Genomic DNA, 16,732 nt, shown 5'->3' on the forward strand with positions numbered 1-16,732 from the left:
TGCTGATTTTCGAACTTCTGAGAATGTCGAAGTTTGAAATTCGTGCATTTGGTTTGCCCAAATGCGGGATCAATATTGTCATTTATGACAATATGAATGTATACCGAAGTAGATACATGTTTTCGGTTTCTTTTTGACAGGAAAATGGGGCCATCTGTGTTATCAATGGCAACAGCAGCTTCCACAGGGATGGGCACAACATTATAACAAAACAGGGAAAGCTTCCCTGTTCCGTCTCTCAGGACTGACAAGAGTGGCTCTTTCTTGCCCAATGAAGGGACCCCAACAGCCGCAGAGGATATGGCTAACCACCAGTCCATAGTGGCTGTAGGTGCTACACTAGAAGAATCTGGGGTAAAAGATGAGTGGTCAGAGGTACAACCAATGGCCACAGCAGTCACCCACCTGAGGCTGAGGCAAATTGCTAGCCTGCCATGGTAGCAAAGGTTGTTTGCTTAACTTTTTCTTTTTGTGGCTGGCAGAAGCACTGAGCGTGGGACTAACAGTTCATTACCTGGTCAAGTTGAAAATGTTGCCTTTTTCCCAAGGAAAACAAGCAGCAAAAGCCAGTAAAAATTAAACTCTTTAAAAGTCACTTTTTTTTTTAGAGAAAAACATAGTAAAGCACTTAAAACACTTTTATGTTTCCCAAAAGTAAAATAAACACAAATTATTCACAGGAAAATGTTTTAAAATACTTTAAACAACTTTTAAACTTCAGGAAAAAGGAGCACTCCCATTTATAAGTACAGTACAGGCTTACGACAGTCCGTTGAAACAAAAACTCATAGCTTTAAAATAACTTTTCTGAAGAAAAAAGTGTTATCAAACAAACACCTTTTTTTTAAAAATGCAAGTGTTTTTTTCCCTGAAGGGAAATCATCTGCCAAGCAAAGGAACAGCACAAACCGACAGCTGATCCTCGAAAGCTGCAGAGGAACATTCTCTTCAATAGCAGAAAAGATCTGAAGGGTTGGCATCCAAACATGTCAGCACAAATCAAGCTGATTAACGGTTTGGGCATGTGGAAGGTGCCCTGACGTTTTGAAAGCTGGCCAGCTATTATATCCTTGCAAGACATAACCCATAAAGCTTAGGCTACTGCAGCAGCAATTAATATGAAGAACATTTCAGAGATGTATTTGCTTCCGAGAAAGTGAGATAAGCAATTAACTTTCTTATATTATCAAAGCAACGCATCAAAAACCTGGGATATTCAAGCATAACAATTCACTATCCTAAAAGCTAAGATGAAAGATTACATTTTCTTTTCAAATCTGTCAAATGCTTTCTCATCCTTGTCATGAGGAATAAGGTTACCTGGTTTAAGTTATTTTACTTTTGGGGGCAGGAAGTTCATTTATAGGCAAACTGCTGGTTGCCATGGAAGCATTTTCTAATGCTGGCAAGACAAGAGGAACAGCTGAAGGCTGAGCAACATCCACCTGTAACAAGTCATAATACATTTGCTGGGATTCTGGAATTTTTGTTTTGCTCCCACTCCAACAACTCTTTCATTATGGGTATTGTAACAGAAAAAGATAACTCTTCAGCGGGGGGGGGGGGGGGGTCTGAAATAAATCTTTCTTCAGGATTTGAGCCCCCTCCAGTGGCATAGCACCTGAGAAACACAATCGAATTCTAATTCCTGCCCCTCATACTGAGAATAAGCATCTGAGACAGAGAGGAATTTTTTTCTTTTAAAATTCTGGGAAGAGTCATAATTTAAAAACTAAAAGGCTTGAAATAAGCCTTTAGCAAAATCTAACCAATCTTCCCTGTCCATTCTTTGTTTTCTATTCCTGGGAGACACCTCCCCATACAAAGACCAACCTTCCACATGAATCAAGATCATTATGGCAACTTTGAGGTAGAACATCATCCACTCTCTCCTCCAACAGAAGAATCAGTGAACCATCTGACTTGAAAATTTAAGTTTTAAGGTAAACTTTTAATGACAACTCCCAAAACATCAAGTCTTAGCCCCTAACAATTCTTGACAAAAAAGCAAAAGTTCTTCTCTCAAAGAGTGATATTTTCAAAGAGTTGTCCCAAGAGAGAATCTTAACTAAAATTACAAGTATTTGGGTAAAATGTTTAGTGATAACCAATAAAAAACACCAGTCCTTGCCATATTTAATAGTTTTTTTTAACAGAAAAAGTAACCTTTTCTTCACAAAATGTGATAAAGTAGAAGATTTCCCCCAACGGGGTACTTATCTACTCAGCCTTGTTGAAACACTAGTCAACTGTAGATCGTTCAACGCCTGCAGAGAAAGCGTACTTCGACAGCAAGAAAGTTCTGAAGGTTTAACACTCTAGCCACTGACTTTATCTCCTCAAGATGTACAGCGGTTAGGGTGCACTGAAAATGCCCTAAAGTTTTAGAAGCTGTCCAGGTGTCATATCCTTGGCAGGATATAGCCCATACAGCTTAGGCTACTGCAACAATGATCTACAGTAATTATGAATATCAGTACATTCTCACCTACCATTTTGGGAATCAATGTCCATAACTCTCATAGTACTGGAATATGTTTTAGGGGTTTGCTAACACTGTTGATGAATCTGCTTTTGACACAAAATGGCATGTGTAAATGCAAAAAAAAAAAAAAAAAAAAAAATTAACTAAAGCATTATTTGAAATAGATCACACAGTGTATGTATGTCAACCAATGTTTAAATGCCAACATATTGAAACAAAATTATTTTTTTGTGTTGCCACTGAGGCAAAGTCTGTAATAAACAAGACTATTGAAATATATCAGCAGGAGAAATAACTGTTGTTTCTCTGCTGAACCCTGCCCAATGTAAACCTTGCTGTTTTTTTTTTTTTTTTTTTTTTTTTTTTACTGTTTTATTAGATTAATCTCTAGTTTGTGCCCTTAGTAAATGTTGTTGGGCTCTATCTCATTGTTACATTAAACCAGAAATGTCACTATGTAAAGTATAAATGCTATGCTGAGTCTGTTTCTCTAAATGACATTATTGTTGCTTACCACTGCCATGGTGGTGCAGCGGTTAGCGTTGCCACCTCACAGCAAGAGGTTCTCCGGTTCACTTCTCAGCTGGGGTGCCTTCTGTGTGGAGTCTGCATGTCCTCCCTGTGGTTGTGTGGGTTTCCTCCGGGTGCTCCGGTTTCCTCCCACATCCCAAAGACATGCAGTAGGTGGATTGGACACTCTAAATTGGCCCTAGGTGTGAGTGTGAGCATGTGTGTGCCTACTATTAGCCTTTTGACTTTTGTTTTCTCACTATCTGCCTCACATGTACATTGCAAACAGTAAAAACCAAAAATCAAGGACAGCAAGACACGCTCACCTCTAATTTCCATCTTGAATGTCACCTTCTCTCCAGCTGCTTCACATGTGTACACTCCAGAGTCTTTCTTTTCTACATTTTGAATCACAAGCCGCCTTGTTCTACCTTCTGACTCTGTTTTGTACTTCTTGCTGGCAATGATTCGCTTTCCATCCTTATACCATTTAACATCGATACTGGCATGTGAAACTTCACAACTAATCAATGCAGTCTCAGATGGGCAAAAGTTCACCTCTTGAATCAAGTCCTTATTAGTAAAAGCAGGCTCCTTTTCTGTAAATGAGAATAATGTACCTGTTTAATTTTTTTTTTTTTTTTGCAAATAGTGCATTCAAGCCAATAGCTTATTTGACCCATAGCTCCTTATGGCACCCAGACCTCTTTTTTTGGGTCTGGTTTCTTTAACTAAGTAACTTACCAGTTAATAACACGCATTAATAGAACGTCTGAGGAGTTATTAACAAAATGAGACCAATACTTTTAATCTAGGATATCCCGAAGCACTTATTATTCATATTTTCATACAATGTTGGTATCTTCATTCCGGAGAACCCTACATAATATTGAGGAGTATGGTGTGACATGTCATGGTGGGAGACAATAAAATTCACTGCCTGTGTCCTTTTATATCATACAATTACTGAAATATTGCTAGTTGTTTGTTAGTAATTATGCAAACAAATATTTCCATTATGTACTTAATATTCCAAAAACCAAGTGACTTACAAACAGTCGCATGACATCAGGTGAAACCTCACATATTGCTGAAGAAAACTCTCTCTGAAATTATTTGCACTCTAAGTTGTACATCTTGAGCAATATCTAGTGTTACTTAGTATATTGATAATTATAGATTTAAGCATGTGCTTTATATTTCTGCAAATATCTATATACAAATGTTATCAAAGAGAAATTCCTTGTTATCATATAAAAGTTTATGTATGGTTAAAACAAATATTCTAACAATACAAGGCATTGTTGCACAGTTTCCAAAATATGACAGCTTGATTCTGAAAGTATAGCAAAAAATAATTATGGGTCTGTCTGCATTACAACATAGCATAATACAGTACTTATGGAAATGAATCCATTGACTTTTAAAGAATACTTCTTACTGATAATATTGCAAATTGTACTGTTTTAAAACACTGTATTGTTCACACATTATGTATATTTGTTTATCATATACTTTTAAAGTTTATTTCTCAGAAAATGCTCTGGAATGTAAGATGTGTACAGGCTGCTGGAGCTGTGAAATTCCATAACACACAGGTGTTAAAGAGTTAGATTATCTTCTAGCTGTTTGCTGCAAACAACAAAATCTGATGTGCTAATATACACAAAATTATGATGGTAAACTACATCTAGACAGAGCAAATGAATCAATAATCCTGAAATGCAAGTGCATAGCTTATTTGATGGTGTTATAATAACAAAATACATACATTTCTAAAACATTAGAAAACATAGTCAAAAAGAAAATGATTTCTTGAGAGCATAAAAATAGCAAATAGCTACAAAAAGGGTCAGACAGTAATCAAATCAACTCTCAATGGCAAAAAAGTGTACCATTTATTGTACAAGCATCACAACTCAGCCTACTCAAGCCTTTGGACATGTAGCCTTTTTTATCAGGATTAATAAGTTACTGATTCTGCGTACAATGTTTTACTATCAACTTATGCCTTGAAAGGAGAAGAAAATCCATGTTTTCTTTCATACTGGCTAAAAAGCACATTTTAAAAATCCCAGAATAAAAAACAAAAAACAAAACTTAAATGCTTAGGCATGTAACCTAAGTCACAGAGAAAGAGGAATTTTGTGGTTGCGTGTGTGTGTGTGTGTTTTCATGTGTATCTGCAATCATATATTTGGCTGTCTGCTTGAAAACTTAACGGCAGGGTTTATGGCTACCACAAACAAGTAAAAGGTATTTTCCACATAGTACACTATGACAACTATTCATTCAGGAAAAATAAAAACAGCTGGCACTATTTCATGTGATCTAGCATAACATGTAATGGAAAAATAAATCCTAATAGACATATATGGAAGATTAATTACAGCTAGAAAAAGGAAACAAAGTAATATCTTATTCGTGTTTCTTGGTGGGAAATACGTGGGATTGCTGTTTACTTACAAAATTGGCCAAAACCATATTACAACAGCAGAGATGTTCAAGGGAATAACTTGATAGTTTAAAAGAATGTTAATCTGTGTGGCCAAAAGAGTCTAATTATCCCAACATAAATCACTACAAGAAATATAACTACAATCGGATAAATTATTTTGATATACAGCACTGTATTTGAGTTAACAAAGAAGAAATAAAGACAGAAGTCTATTGGTACCTCCTATACAGAGCCAACAGATATTGCCAATATACTGGCCGACAGATTCAGTGCCAACTTTACCCCTCCCCCCCCAAGGGACTAGTCACAATACCAGTAGATTGCGAGGCACCCAGTACTACTGTTGCACAGGTTAAAACAGCACTGTCCAAGGCCAAGAATACAGCTTCTATGGGACCTGACAATATACCTGGCTGTGTTCTCCATGAACTACAGAGTGAACAGGCACCTCATCTGTGTGCCATGTTCAATCACAGCCTCACCTCAGGCTTTGTCCCTACCGAATGGCGCACTGTTACAGTCATCCCTCTTCACAAAGTAGAAGCGACTACAGATCCCAGGAATTATCGCCCAATTAGCCTGACGAGTCTGATATGCAAAGCTATGGAACTCATCATCATGGACCTAATAAACAAGGATATAAGGAATCTCCAAACTCTGGATCCTACACAGTTTGGTTTCTGAAGGGTAGATCATGCCTGTTCAACTTGGTCGACTTCTTTGAGTCAGTCACCAGAGCTGTGGATGAAGGAAAGGTGGTTCATACAGCCTACCTTGATCTGGCCAAGGCCTTTGATACCATTCCCCACTCAGGAATCAGAAAAACTCACTAAGCTAGGCATCAACCCCCATATCACTACGTGGGTTGCAAACTGGCTCACAGGTAGAACCCACAGTGTGAAAGTAGCTGACTCCATGTCAGACTGACGACCAGTCACGAGTGGAGTCCCACAGGGTTCAGTCCTGGGTCCTCTCCTGTTTGGTATCTACTTCTCTGAAGTCCAGGCCAAAACACAAAGGGACTCTGGTTGGCAAAGTTCGCAGACGACTGCAAGTTGGGAACTATTATTAACTCCCCGAGTGATGTTGACATCCTACAGAAAGGCCTCACTGAAACCAACCATTGGTGTCAGAACCCTTGCCTTAAGCTCAATGCTAAAAAATGTGTCGTCATCCCCTTTGGGAAAAGCCCAGTTCTCATGAATTACCACATCGATGGTAGTCCACTGAACACAGAAGGCATTATAAGAGATCTGGGAACAGAGGTTGACAGCAACCTCTCTTTTGACCACCACATTGCCACTATGTGGCACATCTCATTACTAAGGATTTTGGATCCAGGACGAAAGAAGTTATTGTCTCCCTCTACTCTTCCCTCATTAGGCCAATCATTGAGTATAATGCCCCATTTAGCATGTACCTCACTAAACAGCTGCAACAACTGGAGAGGCCGCAAAAGTACCTCACAAAGAGGATCCTAGGCCTTAAACATTTGTCCTATATTGACAGACTAAAAAAACTCCAACTATTCTGTGTCTCATATCGCCTACTTAGAGGTGATCTCTGCTTGACTTACAAAGCCATGTCTGACCCAGCTCTGTTAGAAATGCTACATCTGAAGAAATCCCAACACATATGAACCTATAAGTAAGCAAATATTCAGCATGTACAGTAAACTCTCAGTTAACCGGAACTCAAGTAACCAAAAAAAAAATTAGAAGAAATAAAGCACAATTTTTACATGTTGCACTTCCTGACCCCCCCTCCCCACAGAAACATACCTTATGTTTTTAGAGTTTTAAAAAGGAAGGCAGAATAAGTTCCCTGTCTCCCCAACATAAGAACAAGTCAAACCAAACAAATGGTATAGGGTACAGTATTAGGCAGGCCTATTTTTAATAGTAACTCACTCTCAAGCAACCAGAAACTACAGTTACCCGGCATCTACTAATCCCCATGGGTGCCGGCTTAACTGAGAGTTTACTGTAACAGTAAAAAGAAGTTATGTACCTACCATAACGTTCCATGTTTGCTGTCCTTCATCTTGCCTTCCTTCTTGCTGGTTGGATTCGGAGCCAATCCTCAGCTCCGACTCGGCCGATTTACTATAGCTCGAGAGCTTTTACTGGCTCGAGGCTACCCCTTATCCTAGCAGCAGCTACCCAGATCTCATTTGTAATAGCCCACACTAGACATACAAAGTAAAAAAAAAAATTCTACTAAGCTCTTATACAGCTAAGGAAAGAAGGAAAGAGGAAAAGACAATGCATGGTTAACTAACCTGGTATGTCAACATGAAACTCAGCCAGTGCAAGTAATAAAGAAGGGGGAAGGAGAGGAGGACGCAAGAAGGAAGACGAGATGAAGGACAACAAACAGGGAACATTATGGTAGATACATAACTTCTTTATGTTATGTTGTCCCATCTCGCCTTCGTTCTTGCTGGTTGGGACTGTGTCCCCAGCACCTAGTTCTTGGGTGGCTCACTGGAACAAACTCTTCAGGGCCATAGAACCAAAGGATGCCCTATTCCGGGAGTCCACATCCACTTTGTAATGAGTGATAAAGGTATGAGTATTTGCCCATGTTGCTGCTGCACAGATTGAATCTAAAGGCAATTTAGCTTGGAAGGCAACAGAGGTGGGAAATGGCCTGGTTGAATGTCCTCTGGGCCTTCCTGAAAGTGTCTTTTTATGCAAATCATATGAATAACTGATTGTGTTCGACAGCGATTTTGATAAGGTCACTTTTGAAACTGGACAACCTTGTTTATTGTCAGCAAAGGATATAAACAATTGGTCTGATTTTCTGAGGTCTTTGGTCCTGTGTAAATAAAAATGTAATTGTCTGTGAGCATCCAATTGGTGTACTCTGCCTTGTTGCCATAATTGGGGAAGAACACAGGAAGCTCAATGGACTGATTTAAGTTATACTCTGAACAAACCTTTGGCAAGAAAGAAGGAAAACAGATTCTATCTTTGTGAAAAATGAGATACGGCAGGCGAATAGACAAAGCATGTAATTCAGAAACCCGTCTAGCTGAGGTTATAGCAACCAAGAAGAGGGTTTTTCAAGATAGAAACTTCAGGGGGCAAGATGCTGCTGGTTCAAAGGGAGGCAGAACCATCGAAGCTAAAACCAAGTTCAGGTCCCGGGGGGGGGGGTTCTCTTACCAGGGGCCGTAAACGTGTTGCACTTCATAAGAATGCTCTGCACAACTTACGGGACATAATGTTAGAACCCAAATCTCCTACATGAAAAATGGAGATGGGAGCCAGTTGGACCCTAATAGTAGCTAATAGTAGCTGCAGCTGCCCCTTTTTCAAAGGTTTTGGCCAGAAAGTCAAGAATCTTGTGAACAGGTACAGTAAAGGGATCAATGTTATTACTCATCACCCAATAAGAGAACCTCTTCCATTTGCTACTGTAAATCCTCCTGGTAGTGGGCTTGTGGGAGGACACTAGGATGCGTTGTACAGCAGAGGAAATGTTTGGGAGCTTGGCTAAGACTGGAAGTGGAGTAAGCAAGCAGTCAGCTTGAGAGTTTGGAGGGATGGGTGAAGCCCGCCTGACTGATGCGTCAGGAGGTCCGGAACTGGGACCTGTATCCAAGGCTCCAGTTGAAGATGATGGCGAAGAAACGAAAACCATATCTGATGAGGCCAGTAAGGAGCAATGAGGATGAGTTTGCAACCCAACGATTTTGCTTTCTGAAGTACCTTAGGAATGAGAGGGAAAGGTGGAAAGGCATATAGTAGTCCCAGAGGCCAATCGTGAATAAGTGCATCCCTAGGTGACTGTCCCGGAGGGGGAACTAGGATGAAGTAGCTGCTGCATTTGGTGTTTAGGGGAGTGGCAAAAAGATTGCAGCATGGCTGGCCCCATTTGCGGGAAATCAAGTCCGCAACTTCTTGCTTCAGGGACCACTCATGAGGCACGAGGTTAGCCCTGTTGAGCCTGTCTGTTATCACGTTGGATTTTCCAGGAATGAGCTACGCAATCAGAAAATGTTGGGAAAACATCCCCCATTGCCATATTCGAAGCACCTCCCGACACAAGGGGTAAGATCTGGTTCCGCTCTGCTTGTTGATGTACCATACCACTGACATATTGTCTGTCTGGATTGCAATGGTCCTGGTAGGTAAAGAGTCTTGAAGTGCTTGCAACACCAGAAGCACCGCTCTCATCTCTAGAACATTGATATGTAAATGGTAATCATGAGGTTGCCATGTTCCTTGGATAGTCCGTCCCAGATAATGCCCCCCCCTTATCTGGGAAGCGTCCGTGGACACTGTGACTACAGGATGGGGGTCTAGAAAGGGTCTGCCCAGAGTCACCTGGGGGGGATACAAGCCACTATAGTAGGTCCTTTTTTCAAGATTCCATGATCAAGATCATGTGTGACATTGGCAAATCCTGGAAAGACCACTGAGCGAAAAGAAGCCACTGCAGAATCTGCATGTGGAAGCGTGCTAAAGGAACTAGCATAATTGCAGCAGCCATTGAGCCCAGGACTTGTAAAACTTGTCTTGCATGAACTCTGGTCTTCTTCATGAGAAACTAAACTTGCTGATGAATGGTTGACACCCTGTCTTGAGGCAGTTTTGCTATCATGCGGCTTGTATCTAAGTCTGCCCCTATAAAGGTAACAGACTGACAAGGCAACAAGGCAGGCTTTTCGTAGTTTATGGTGATGCCTAACTGGGAACAAGTTAGGATTGTGTAGTCCCGTGCTTTGATCAGTTGATGCTCGGTGGTAGCAATGAGGAGCCAGTTGTCTAGATATGGAAACACCTGGAATCCTAGATGCCGCTGGTGAGCCGTGACCACTGCCATACACTTGGTGAACACCCCGGGGGCTGTGGTGATACCAAAGAGCAGGGCCCTGAACTGATAATAATTAGCTCCCAGCTGGAAGAGTAGGAATCTCCTGGATTGCCTGTCCATTTTTATATGGTAGTACGCATTCTAGAGATCTATGGAGCACATCCAATTATCCTGACCCAAGAAGGGAAAAATGGACTGCAGTGTTACCATCCGCAACTTCATCTTTTTTATCGATTGGTTTAATTTGCTGAGATCCAAAATGGGTCTCAAGTCCTCTGTCTTTTTTGAAACTAAAAAGAACCTTGAGTAAGTTCCATATCCAATTTGGTCTGCTGGGATGGCTCTTTTTTCTAGCAATCTTTGAACCTCTAGGATTGCATGATCCTGAAGACTGGGTGAAACATCTGGGATAGAACATTTGTCTTTTGAGGGGGACTGAGAGAAAGGAATTTTTTTAACCCCTGGATATTATCGACAGTACCCATGTTTCTCTTGTGATAGATTGCCAGGCTGGTGGGTACAGTGATAGTCTGTCCCCGACTGCTTCCAGAGGTGGACAGCTGGGCTTTGCTCCAGGAGTGCTGAAAGGGCCTAGTAGAAAAAGTATCTCTGTCGCCCTGCTGTTGTGGACCCCCTCTGCCGCGAGGGTGGCATCTTCTGTTGTTTCCCTCTCTGTCCCTGGAGGAACAATCTCCATGTGTGTTAGGCAAACCTCCCTGAGATTTTTGGAACCACATTTTTCCACTCTTCTGACTTTTAGGATAGGGTCTGGATGGAGTGGAAAAACGGACTCCTACAGCAGAGAGAGTCTTGCCATCCTGTTCACACCTGGTGAGTGACTCTTTTGCCTGAGGCCCGAACAACGACGAGCCATCAAAGGGAGTGTTGGTAAATGAAGACTTAAAAGGATCGGCAAACTGACAAAGGCACATCCAGGAGTGTCTCCGCAAAGCTACTCTGGTACCTGCTGCCCTACTCGCTCCATCTGCTGCATAAGAAATGAGCTCATGGAGGAGTTAACCACGAAGGTCAAGGTCGCAAGCTGGGAACCTGCCCTGTTCATAACTCCCTCAGCTGTAGGATCTTGCAGGAGATCCCTATGAAGTCGTGTGAAATGAGACAAGTAATTCAGCGACCTGAGAGTAAAAGAAGAAAACATACACTTCCCATACCTGTCCATCGTACAAGACTTTGTTTGGTGGATGTATAGATCAAGAAGTTTCCACAAGTTCCTCCTTAGTGGTTACGGCCACCACCATGGCATCAACAGGGACCCCTTTGGACAGGAAAGACATCCTCTGAAGCAGTAATAAATTTGTTAGGTCTCCTCGGAACTGGTTCCATAGTCTCTGGAGCGCTCCTTGCCTTTTGACTCGCTACAGACAAAAGTGGGTTGAAAGGCGGAGACACCCAAGAGGTGGAGGGTCGGGAATCAAATGCATTCAGGTAGAAAGACTCATCCTCAGAAGGGGCTAGGGACTTCCAGCCAACCCTTTGTCTAAGGATTTCCAAGATGTATGAAAAAGAGACATCCTCAGAGGGGGATCGTGGGGACCCTTCCGATTCATCCAAATCTGTATCCGAAGTGATAGACTCAGGGGAGTCTTGATCCTTCCTCTTACATTTATTCTTCCGAGCGACCTCCTCCGAATGTTCGGGGGAGGTTTTGGAAGAGGTGGGGTCCTCTGGGGTCAGTAGGGTGTCCTGGGGCACAGGTTCCCTTCACTTGGAGGCAGGAGGAGGGACAAAGGCAGGCACAGAGGGAGAAAGAGCCAATGGAGCCAAGGGTAGAGAAGTCTCAGGAGACAGCACGCTCCTCATCACCTCGAAGGCACCATGATCCCGAGTTGAAGGAGCCACTGGCTCCGAAGAGCCTGGCGATCTCCTGCAAACCAGGAGCGACAGCTCCAAGGCTGATGTGGGAGCCAAGCTCACCTGCGCCGAGGCTCCGAGAGGGACAGCAGGGTCGGACAAGGGTCCGATGCCACTTCCCCCCAAGAAGTCGGCAAGAGAGCTTCGGCACCCTTGATGGACTGAGACATCGAGGAGATCAGAGCAGTCGTCAAAACCAATAAGGGAGAAGAAACCAGAGCCGACAGTTCCACCACTACGACCTCCATGCACTCTGGCTCCGAGTTCAAGAGAATCGGAGGAGGAACCAATGGAGCAGTTGGAAGGGCCGAAGGAGCCAATTCCTTATGGGCTGGGCTCGAAAGTAATCTAGCAAGTGCCTGTGACTTGAGGATCCTGTTGACCACTCTCTCCACTTCGTGATCCGAAAGCTTGGAGGACCGAGAGGAGTGTGAAGAGGACCAGTGACTGCCAGCTCAAGGCTGCAGCAGAGGAGATTGTGGAGCAGAGCGTACCGGCTCCATAGAAGGAGACCTTGATCTCTTATGGGTCCTGACTTGCTCCGAGGACACAGATGGAGCCACCGGAGACTTAGCTATGTCGGAGCCAATGTTGGGAGCCGACAGAGCCGAAGACTTTTCAGTGATTTCTGTCTGTTCCGAACTCGGAACCGATGGCTTGGTGTGTTTCTGGGACACTTTGGCTGGCTGAGGACCCTGAGACGAAGAATCTTGAGGGTTCTTCAGGAGGCCACGTAAAATAAGCTTATTTCTTCTCTCCTACAGGACTCTGGAACTGAAAGTGTGACAGATCGAGCAAGAGACCTGCAGGTGAACAGCCCCTAAACAATTCAACTCTTGTGCCTGTCCGTAAGGGACATTTTTTTGGCAATGAGTCACATTTTTTAAACTCAGAGGGTTTTGACTCTAGTAGGGCAGGACCAGCGCGAATGTCACACTGATGGGGGAAGGGATGTAAATTTAACATGTGCACCAATAACACTTTGTTTTACAGCACAATAAACCACTCCCTTGCCTGATAAAAAGTATATGTATATTTAGAAAGCATGTGAGGAAAGTATTACTCTTATTTTGTTTTACTTGGATCACTTGTCTGTGTACTTAATAAAGGATTTTCGACTGGAAACAGACTGCCTGCCTTGATTGGATCACTTTTGAATACTTAGTAATTCTGTACAATATTTCAAATTATATATTTTTTTATTATTTTTTTGACTTAAGACGAGTTTAAGTTCACTAATTCTACTACTATTGTCTGATCTGATTAATATACAGTGATTAACTAGAGCTACATGGACTGAAAATCTTCCACACAGAGAAGTTTCTTGCACTGTTTTGTTTTTGGACCCACTATAGTTGTTAGAGGGTTGTTTGAGACTTTGGAGATGCCATGGAGATTACTTCCTTTTTTTTTTTGTTGTTGAAGAAAATAAATTCCCTCCCCTATTTTGGTCATATAAAATTTCCTTCTTTTTCTCCAGACCAAACAGGAATACCATAGGCAAAGGCATTCTACTAGCACAGTTTAAATATGGACGTCACTGCTTGTAGCAGCATCTACGAAAAAGTTCTCTACTGTCTGAAGTGGGGTACGGCTTTGGGACCTCTGATCCGAATGCTTTGGATCCGAGGAGACTTTGCTCAGAGATGGGGATATTCATATAAGCAACTCTTTCTGCCATTTCCATATCCTACATCCTAGAAATGACCATCATTATATCACGCTTAACAAAAGCCAATTGGCCACCTATCCAAATATTTGCCAACCTGTTTCTTGGATCCCAACTCTATAAACTCCTCAGAGAACACTCCTTTCCTTGCCTACAACCTTTTCAGACAACTTTCCAGTTACACTCTAAGTCTTAACCACTTTGGCCACTTTTTCAATGTCCCCAGACTTCATTGCACTAACCATGCCTTCTCCATCCTAGTCGCCAAACTCAGGGAACTCCTCCCTACTAATCCTAAAAACCTCACCTCAAAGCCATCATTTTGTGCTCAGCTTAAAGACTGTCTCATGATGGAGTCAAATTTCAAATGCTTTCCATGTGGACACATCACACAATCCCCCACTTTCCCCTTCACCAGTCAGACACCTTTTTCTTCCTCATATTATTGCCCTACACTAATATGTGACATCTCTTCCACATTGTACATACTGTATATAGTTTATTTATATGCGTGTCCTTACCTTACTTGTGCTGTCTTTTACGGTTTGTGGTTTATCCCCCTCATTATTTCACTCTCTGCTTCTTCTTCTTCCCTCCTTACTCTAACCTTCACTCCTAGTGTCCCCTGTACTGTGTACTTTATTATTATTATTACTTTTATTGATTCACTGCTGTCTTCACACAACATTTTGTTTGTATTCGTAATACTTTTTGTTAATTTGCTTGTCTACTGTCATTTATATTTGTTCAGGCTGAGATTGCAACAGGTCCATTTGGATCAGTGCTCCACCATGGTTACCAAATTTAATGAATGAATGAATGAATGAATGAATGAATGAATGAATAAATAAATGGTATTCTTGAAACAATTATGACAGTCAGTAAACATAAAAGTGATCTAAATGAGTGATGGAACAGGCATTACATAAAGAAGTAATTATGAAATTACTGGAAAACAGTAAACTTACAAGTCAAACAAATTTAACACATTGTTTACAATCTACGCACATTAAAATGGAAGATGCATTACATTAGCATGTTGAAGATAGATACAAATAATTCCATTTATGTTCCATGACTTCTCAAATATTATTACAGATACTGATTGTCTTATTCCCTTAACAGTAGTGTTGTACACTTGCAAGTAAACATTTGAGATAGCAGCATGTCTTTCCCCTGTATCTTCATTTGCTAAGTTGTACTTCCTGTGGTACACATTATAGAAATATATCAGTCAGACAATGAATCTCAAATACCCATCATTACGCCAGATGTAACCTGATATCCATAAGATCAAAAGAAATTAGAAGTTATGTACTTACCATAACTTGGCATCTGTGTTTCATTCTTCTTCTTTACTGATGGGTCTTGGGATCCGATATCGGATCTGATTGGGCCTCTTCAAAACACGTATGATCCAGGCATCTAGCTCCTCCCTCTCCCATGATGCCTTGCATCTCCTCTACCTTCTCACACCAAGTTTGCTGTTTTATAGACAGTAATCTACAAAGATATAATAAAATAAAATAAAATGATATTACCATAATCTGGAGCTCAAACCAGGAATCCATGGGTTCCTAATTCCACTAAATGGCTCTCAACAGCTTAGGATGGGGACAGAAGGACAGGAAGTGAGGAAGAATGAAATTGGATAAAACAGATGCCAAGTTATGGTAAGTACATAACTTTTAAATCTGATGTTGTCCATTTCATTTTTCCAGTAATCAAAAAGTGTTGTAGTCAGCAAAACAGGCAGGAATTCAGCAGGAACACGTGTTTACTGAAAGAGCACAAAAGTTAAGCACTTTCGTCCAACCCTGGACGTCCTCAGAACTAATAAAACTTCACTCAGATCATGAATAAATGGTGTTCAAACAAATTAACACTTCATCAGTTTTTCAATAAAAACAATTGAACTGAATTACTTAATTACATAATACTAGTTAATGAACCAACTCACCACTACAAAACTTACATATACAAAAATAAAAGGTTAACACCAATTCCTTGAACTAATCTGTTTGAGAATTAACATGCCTATACATACATCTAATTAAAAAAAACTATTACCAAAATTTCCAAATAAATATTAATAAGAGAGAGAAGGTTGGATGATGTGGGGATAGTGAATCAGGAAGTGAAACAGACTAGCATGGAAGAAGTACGGACAGCTATGAAGAGGATGAAGAATGGAAAGGCTGTTGGTCCAGATGCCATACCAGTGGAAGCATGAAGATGCTTAGGAGAAATGGCAGTGGAGTTTTTAACCAGATTGTTTAATGAAATCTTGGAAAGTCAGGGGATGCCTGAGGAGTGGAGAAAAAGTGCTTTGGTACCTATTTTTAAAAATAATGGTGATGTGCAGAGCTGTAGGACCTACAAAGGGATAAAACTGATCAGTCACATCTTGAAATTATGGGAAGGAGTAGTGGAATCTAGGTTAAGAAGGGAGGTGATGATTAGTGATTAGCAGTATGGTTTCATGCCAGGAAGGAGCACTACAGATGCGATGTTTTCTCTGAAAGTGTTGATGGAGAAATATGGAGAAGGTCAGAAGGTGTTGCCTTCTGTCTTTGTGGGCTTTGAGAAAGCATATGATAGGGTGCCTAGTATGAGGAAATCAGGAATGGCAGAGAAGTATGTAAGAGTGGTACAGGATATGTACGAAGATAGTGTGACAGTGGTGAAATCTGCAGTGGGAGTGACAGATGCGTTTAAGGTGGAGGTGGGATTACATCAAGGATCAGGTCTGAGCCCTTTCTTATTTGCAATAGTGATGGAAAGGTTGACAGACGAGATCAGACAGGAGGCCCCATGGACTATGATGTTTGCAGATGACATTGTGATCTGTAGTGAGAGTAGGGAGCAGGTTGAGGAGACCCTGGAGAGGTGGAGATATGCTCTAGAGAGG

General features: G+C 41.4%; 1 protein-coding gene across 1 annotated transcript in view; it reads right to left on the reverse strand.

Moving 5' to 3' along the window:
* Positions 1–16,732, reverse strand: part of OBSCN (obscurin, cytoskeletal calmodulin and titin-interacting RhoGEF) — a 4,979,884-nt gene that overhangs the window by 3,516,018 nt on the left and 1,447,134 nt on the right. Inside the window, exon 25 of the mRNA XM_044066040.1 lies at positions 3,322–3,594. Within this exon, the coding sequence (XP_043921975.1) occupies positions 3,322–3,594 (273 nt within the window). The remainder of the gene's footprint in view (positions 1–3,321; positions 3,595–16,732) is intronic.

The sequence above is a fragment of the Protopterus annectens genome, chromosome 3.part0 (assembly GCF_019279795.1).
Source record: "Protopterus annectens isolate FY-2018-M chromosome 3.part0, PAN1.0, whole genome shotgun sequence".
Classification (NCBI taxonomy): Eukaryota; Metazoa; Chordata; order Ceratodontiformes; family Protopteridae; genus Protopterus; species Protopterus annectens.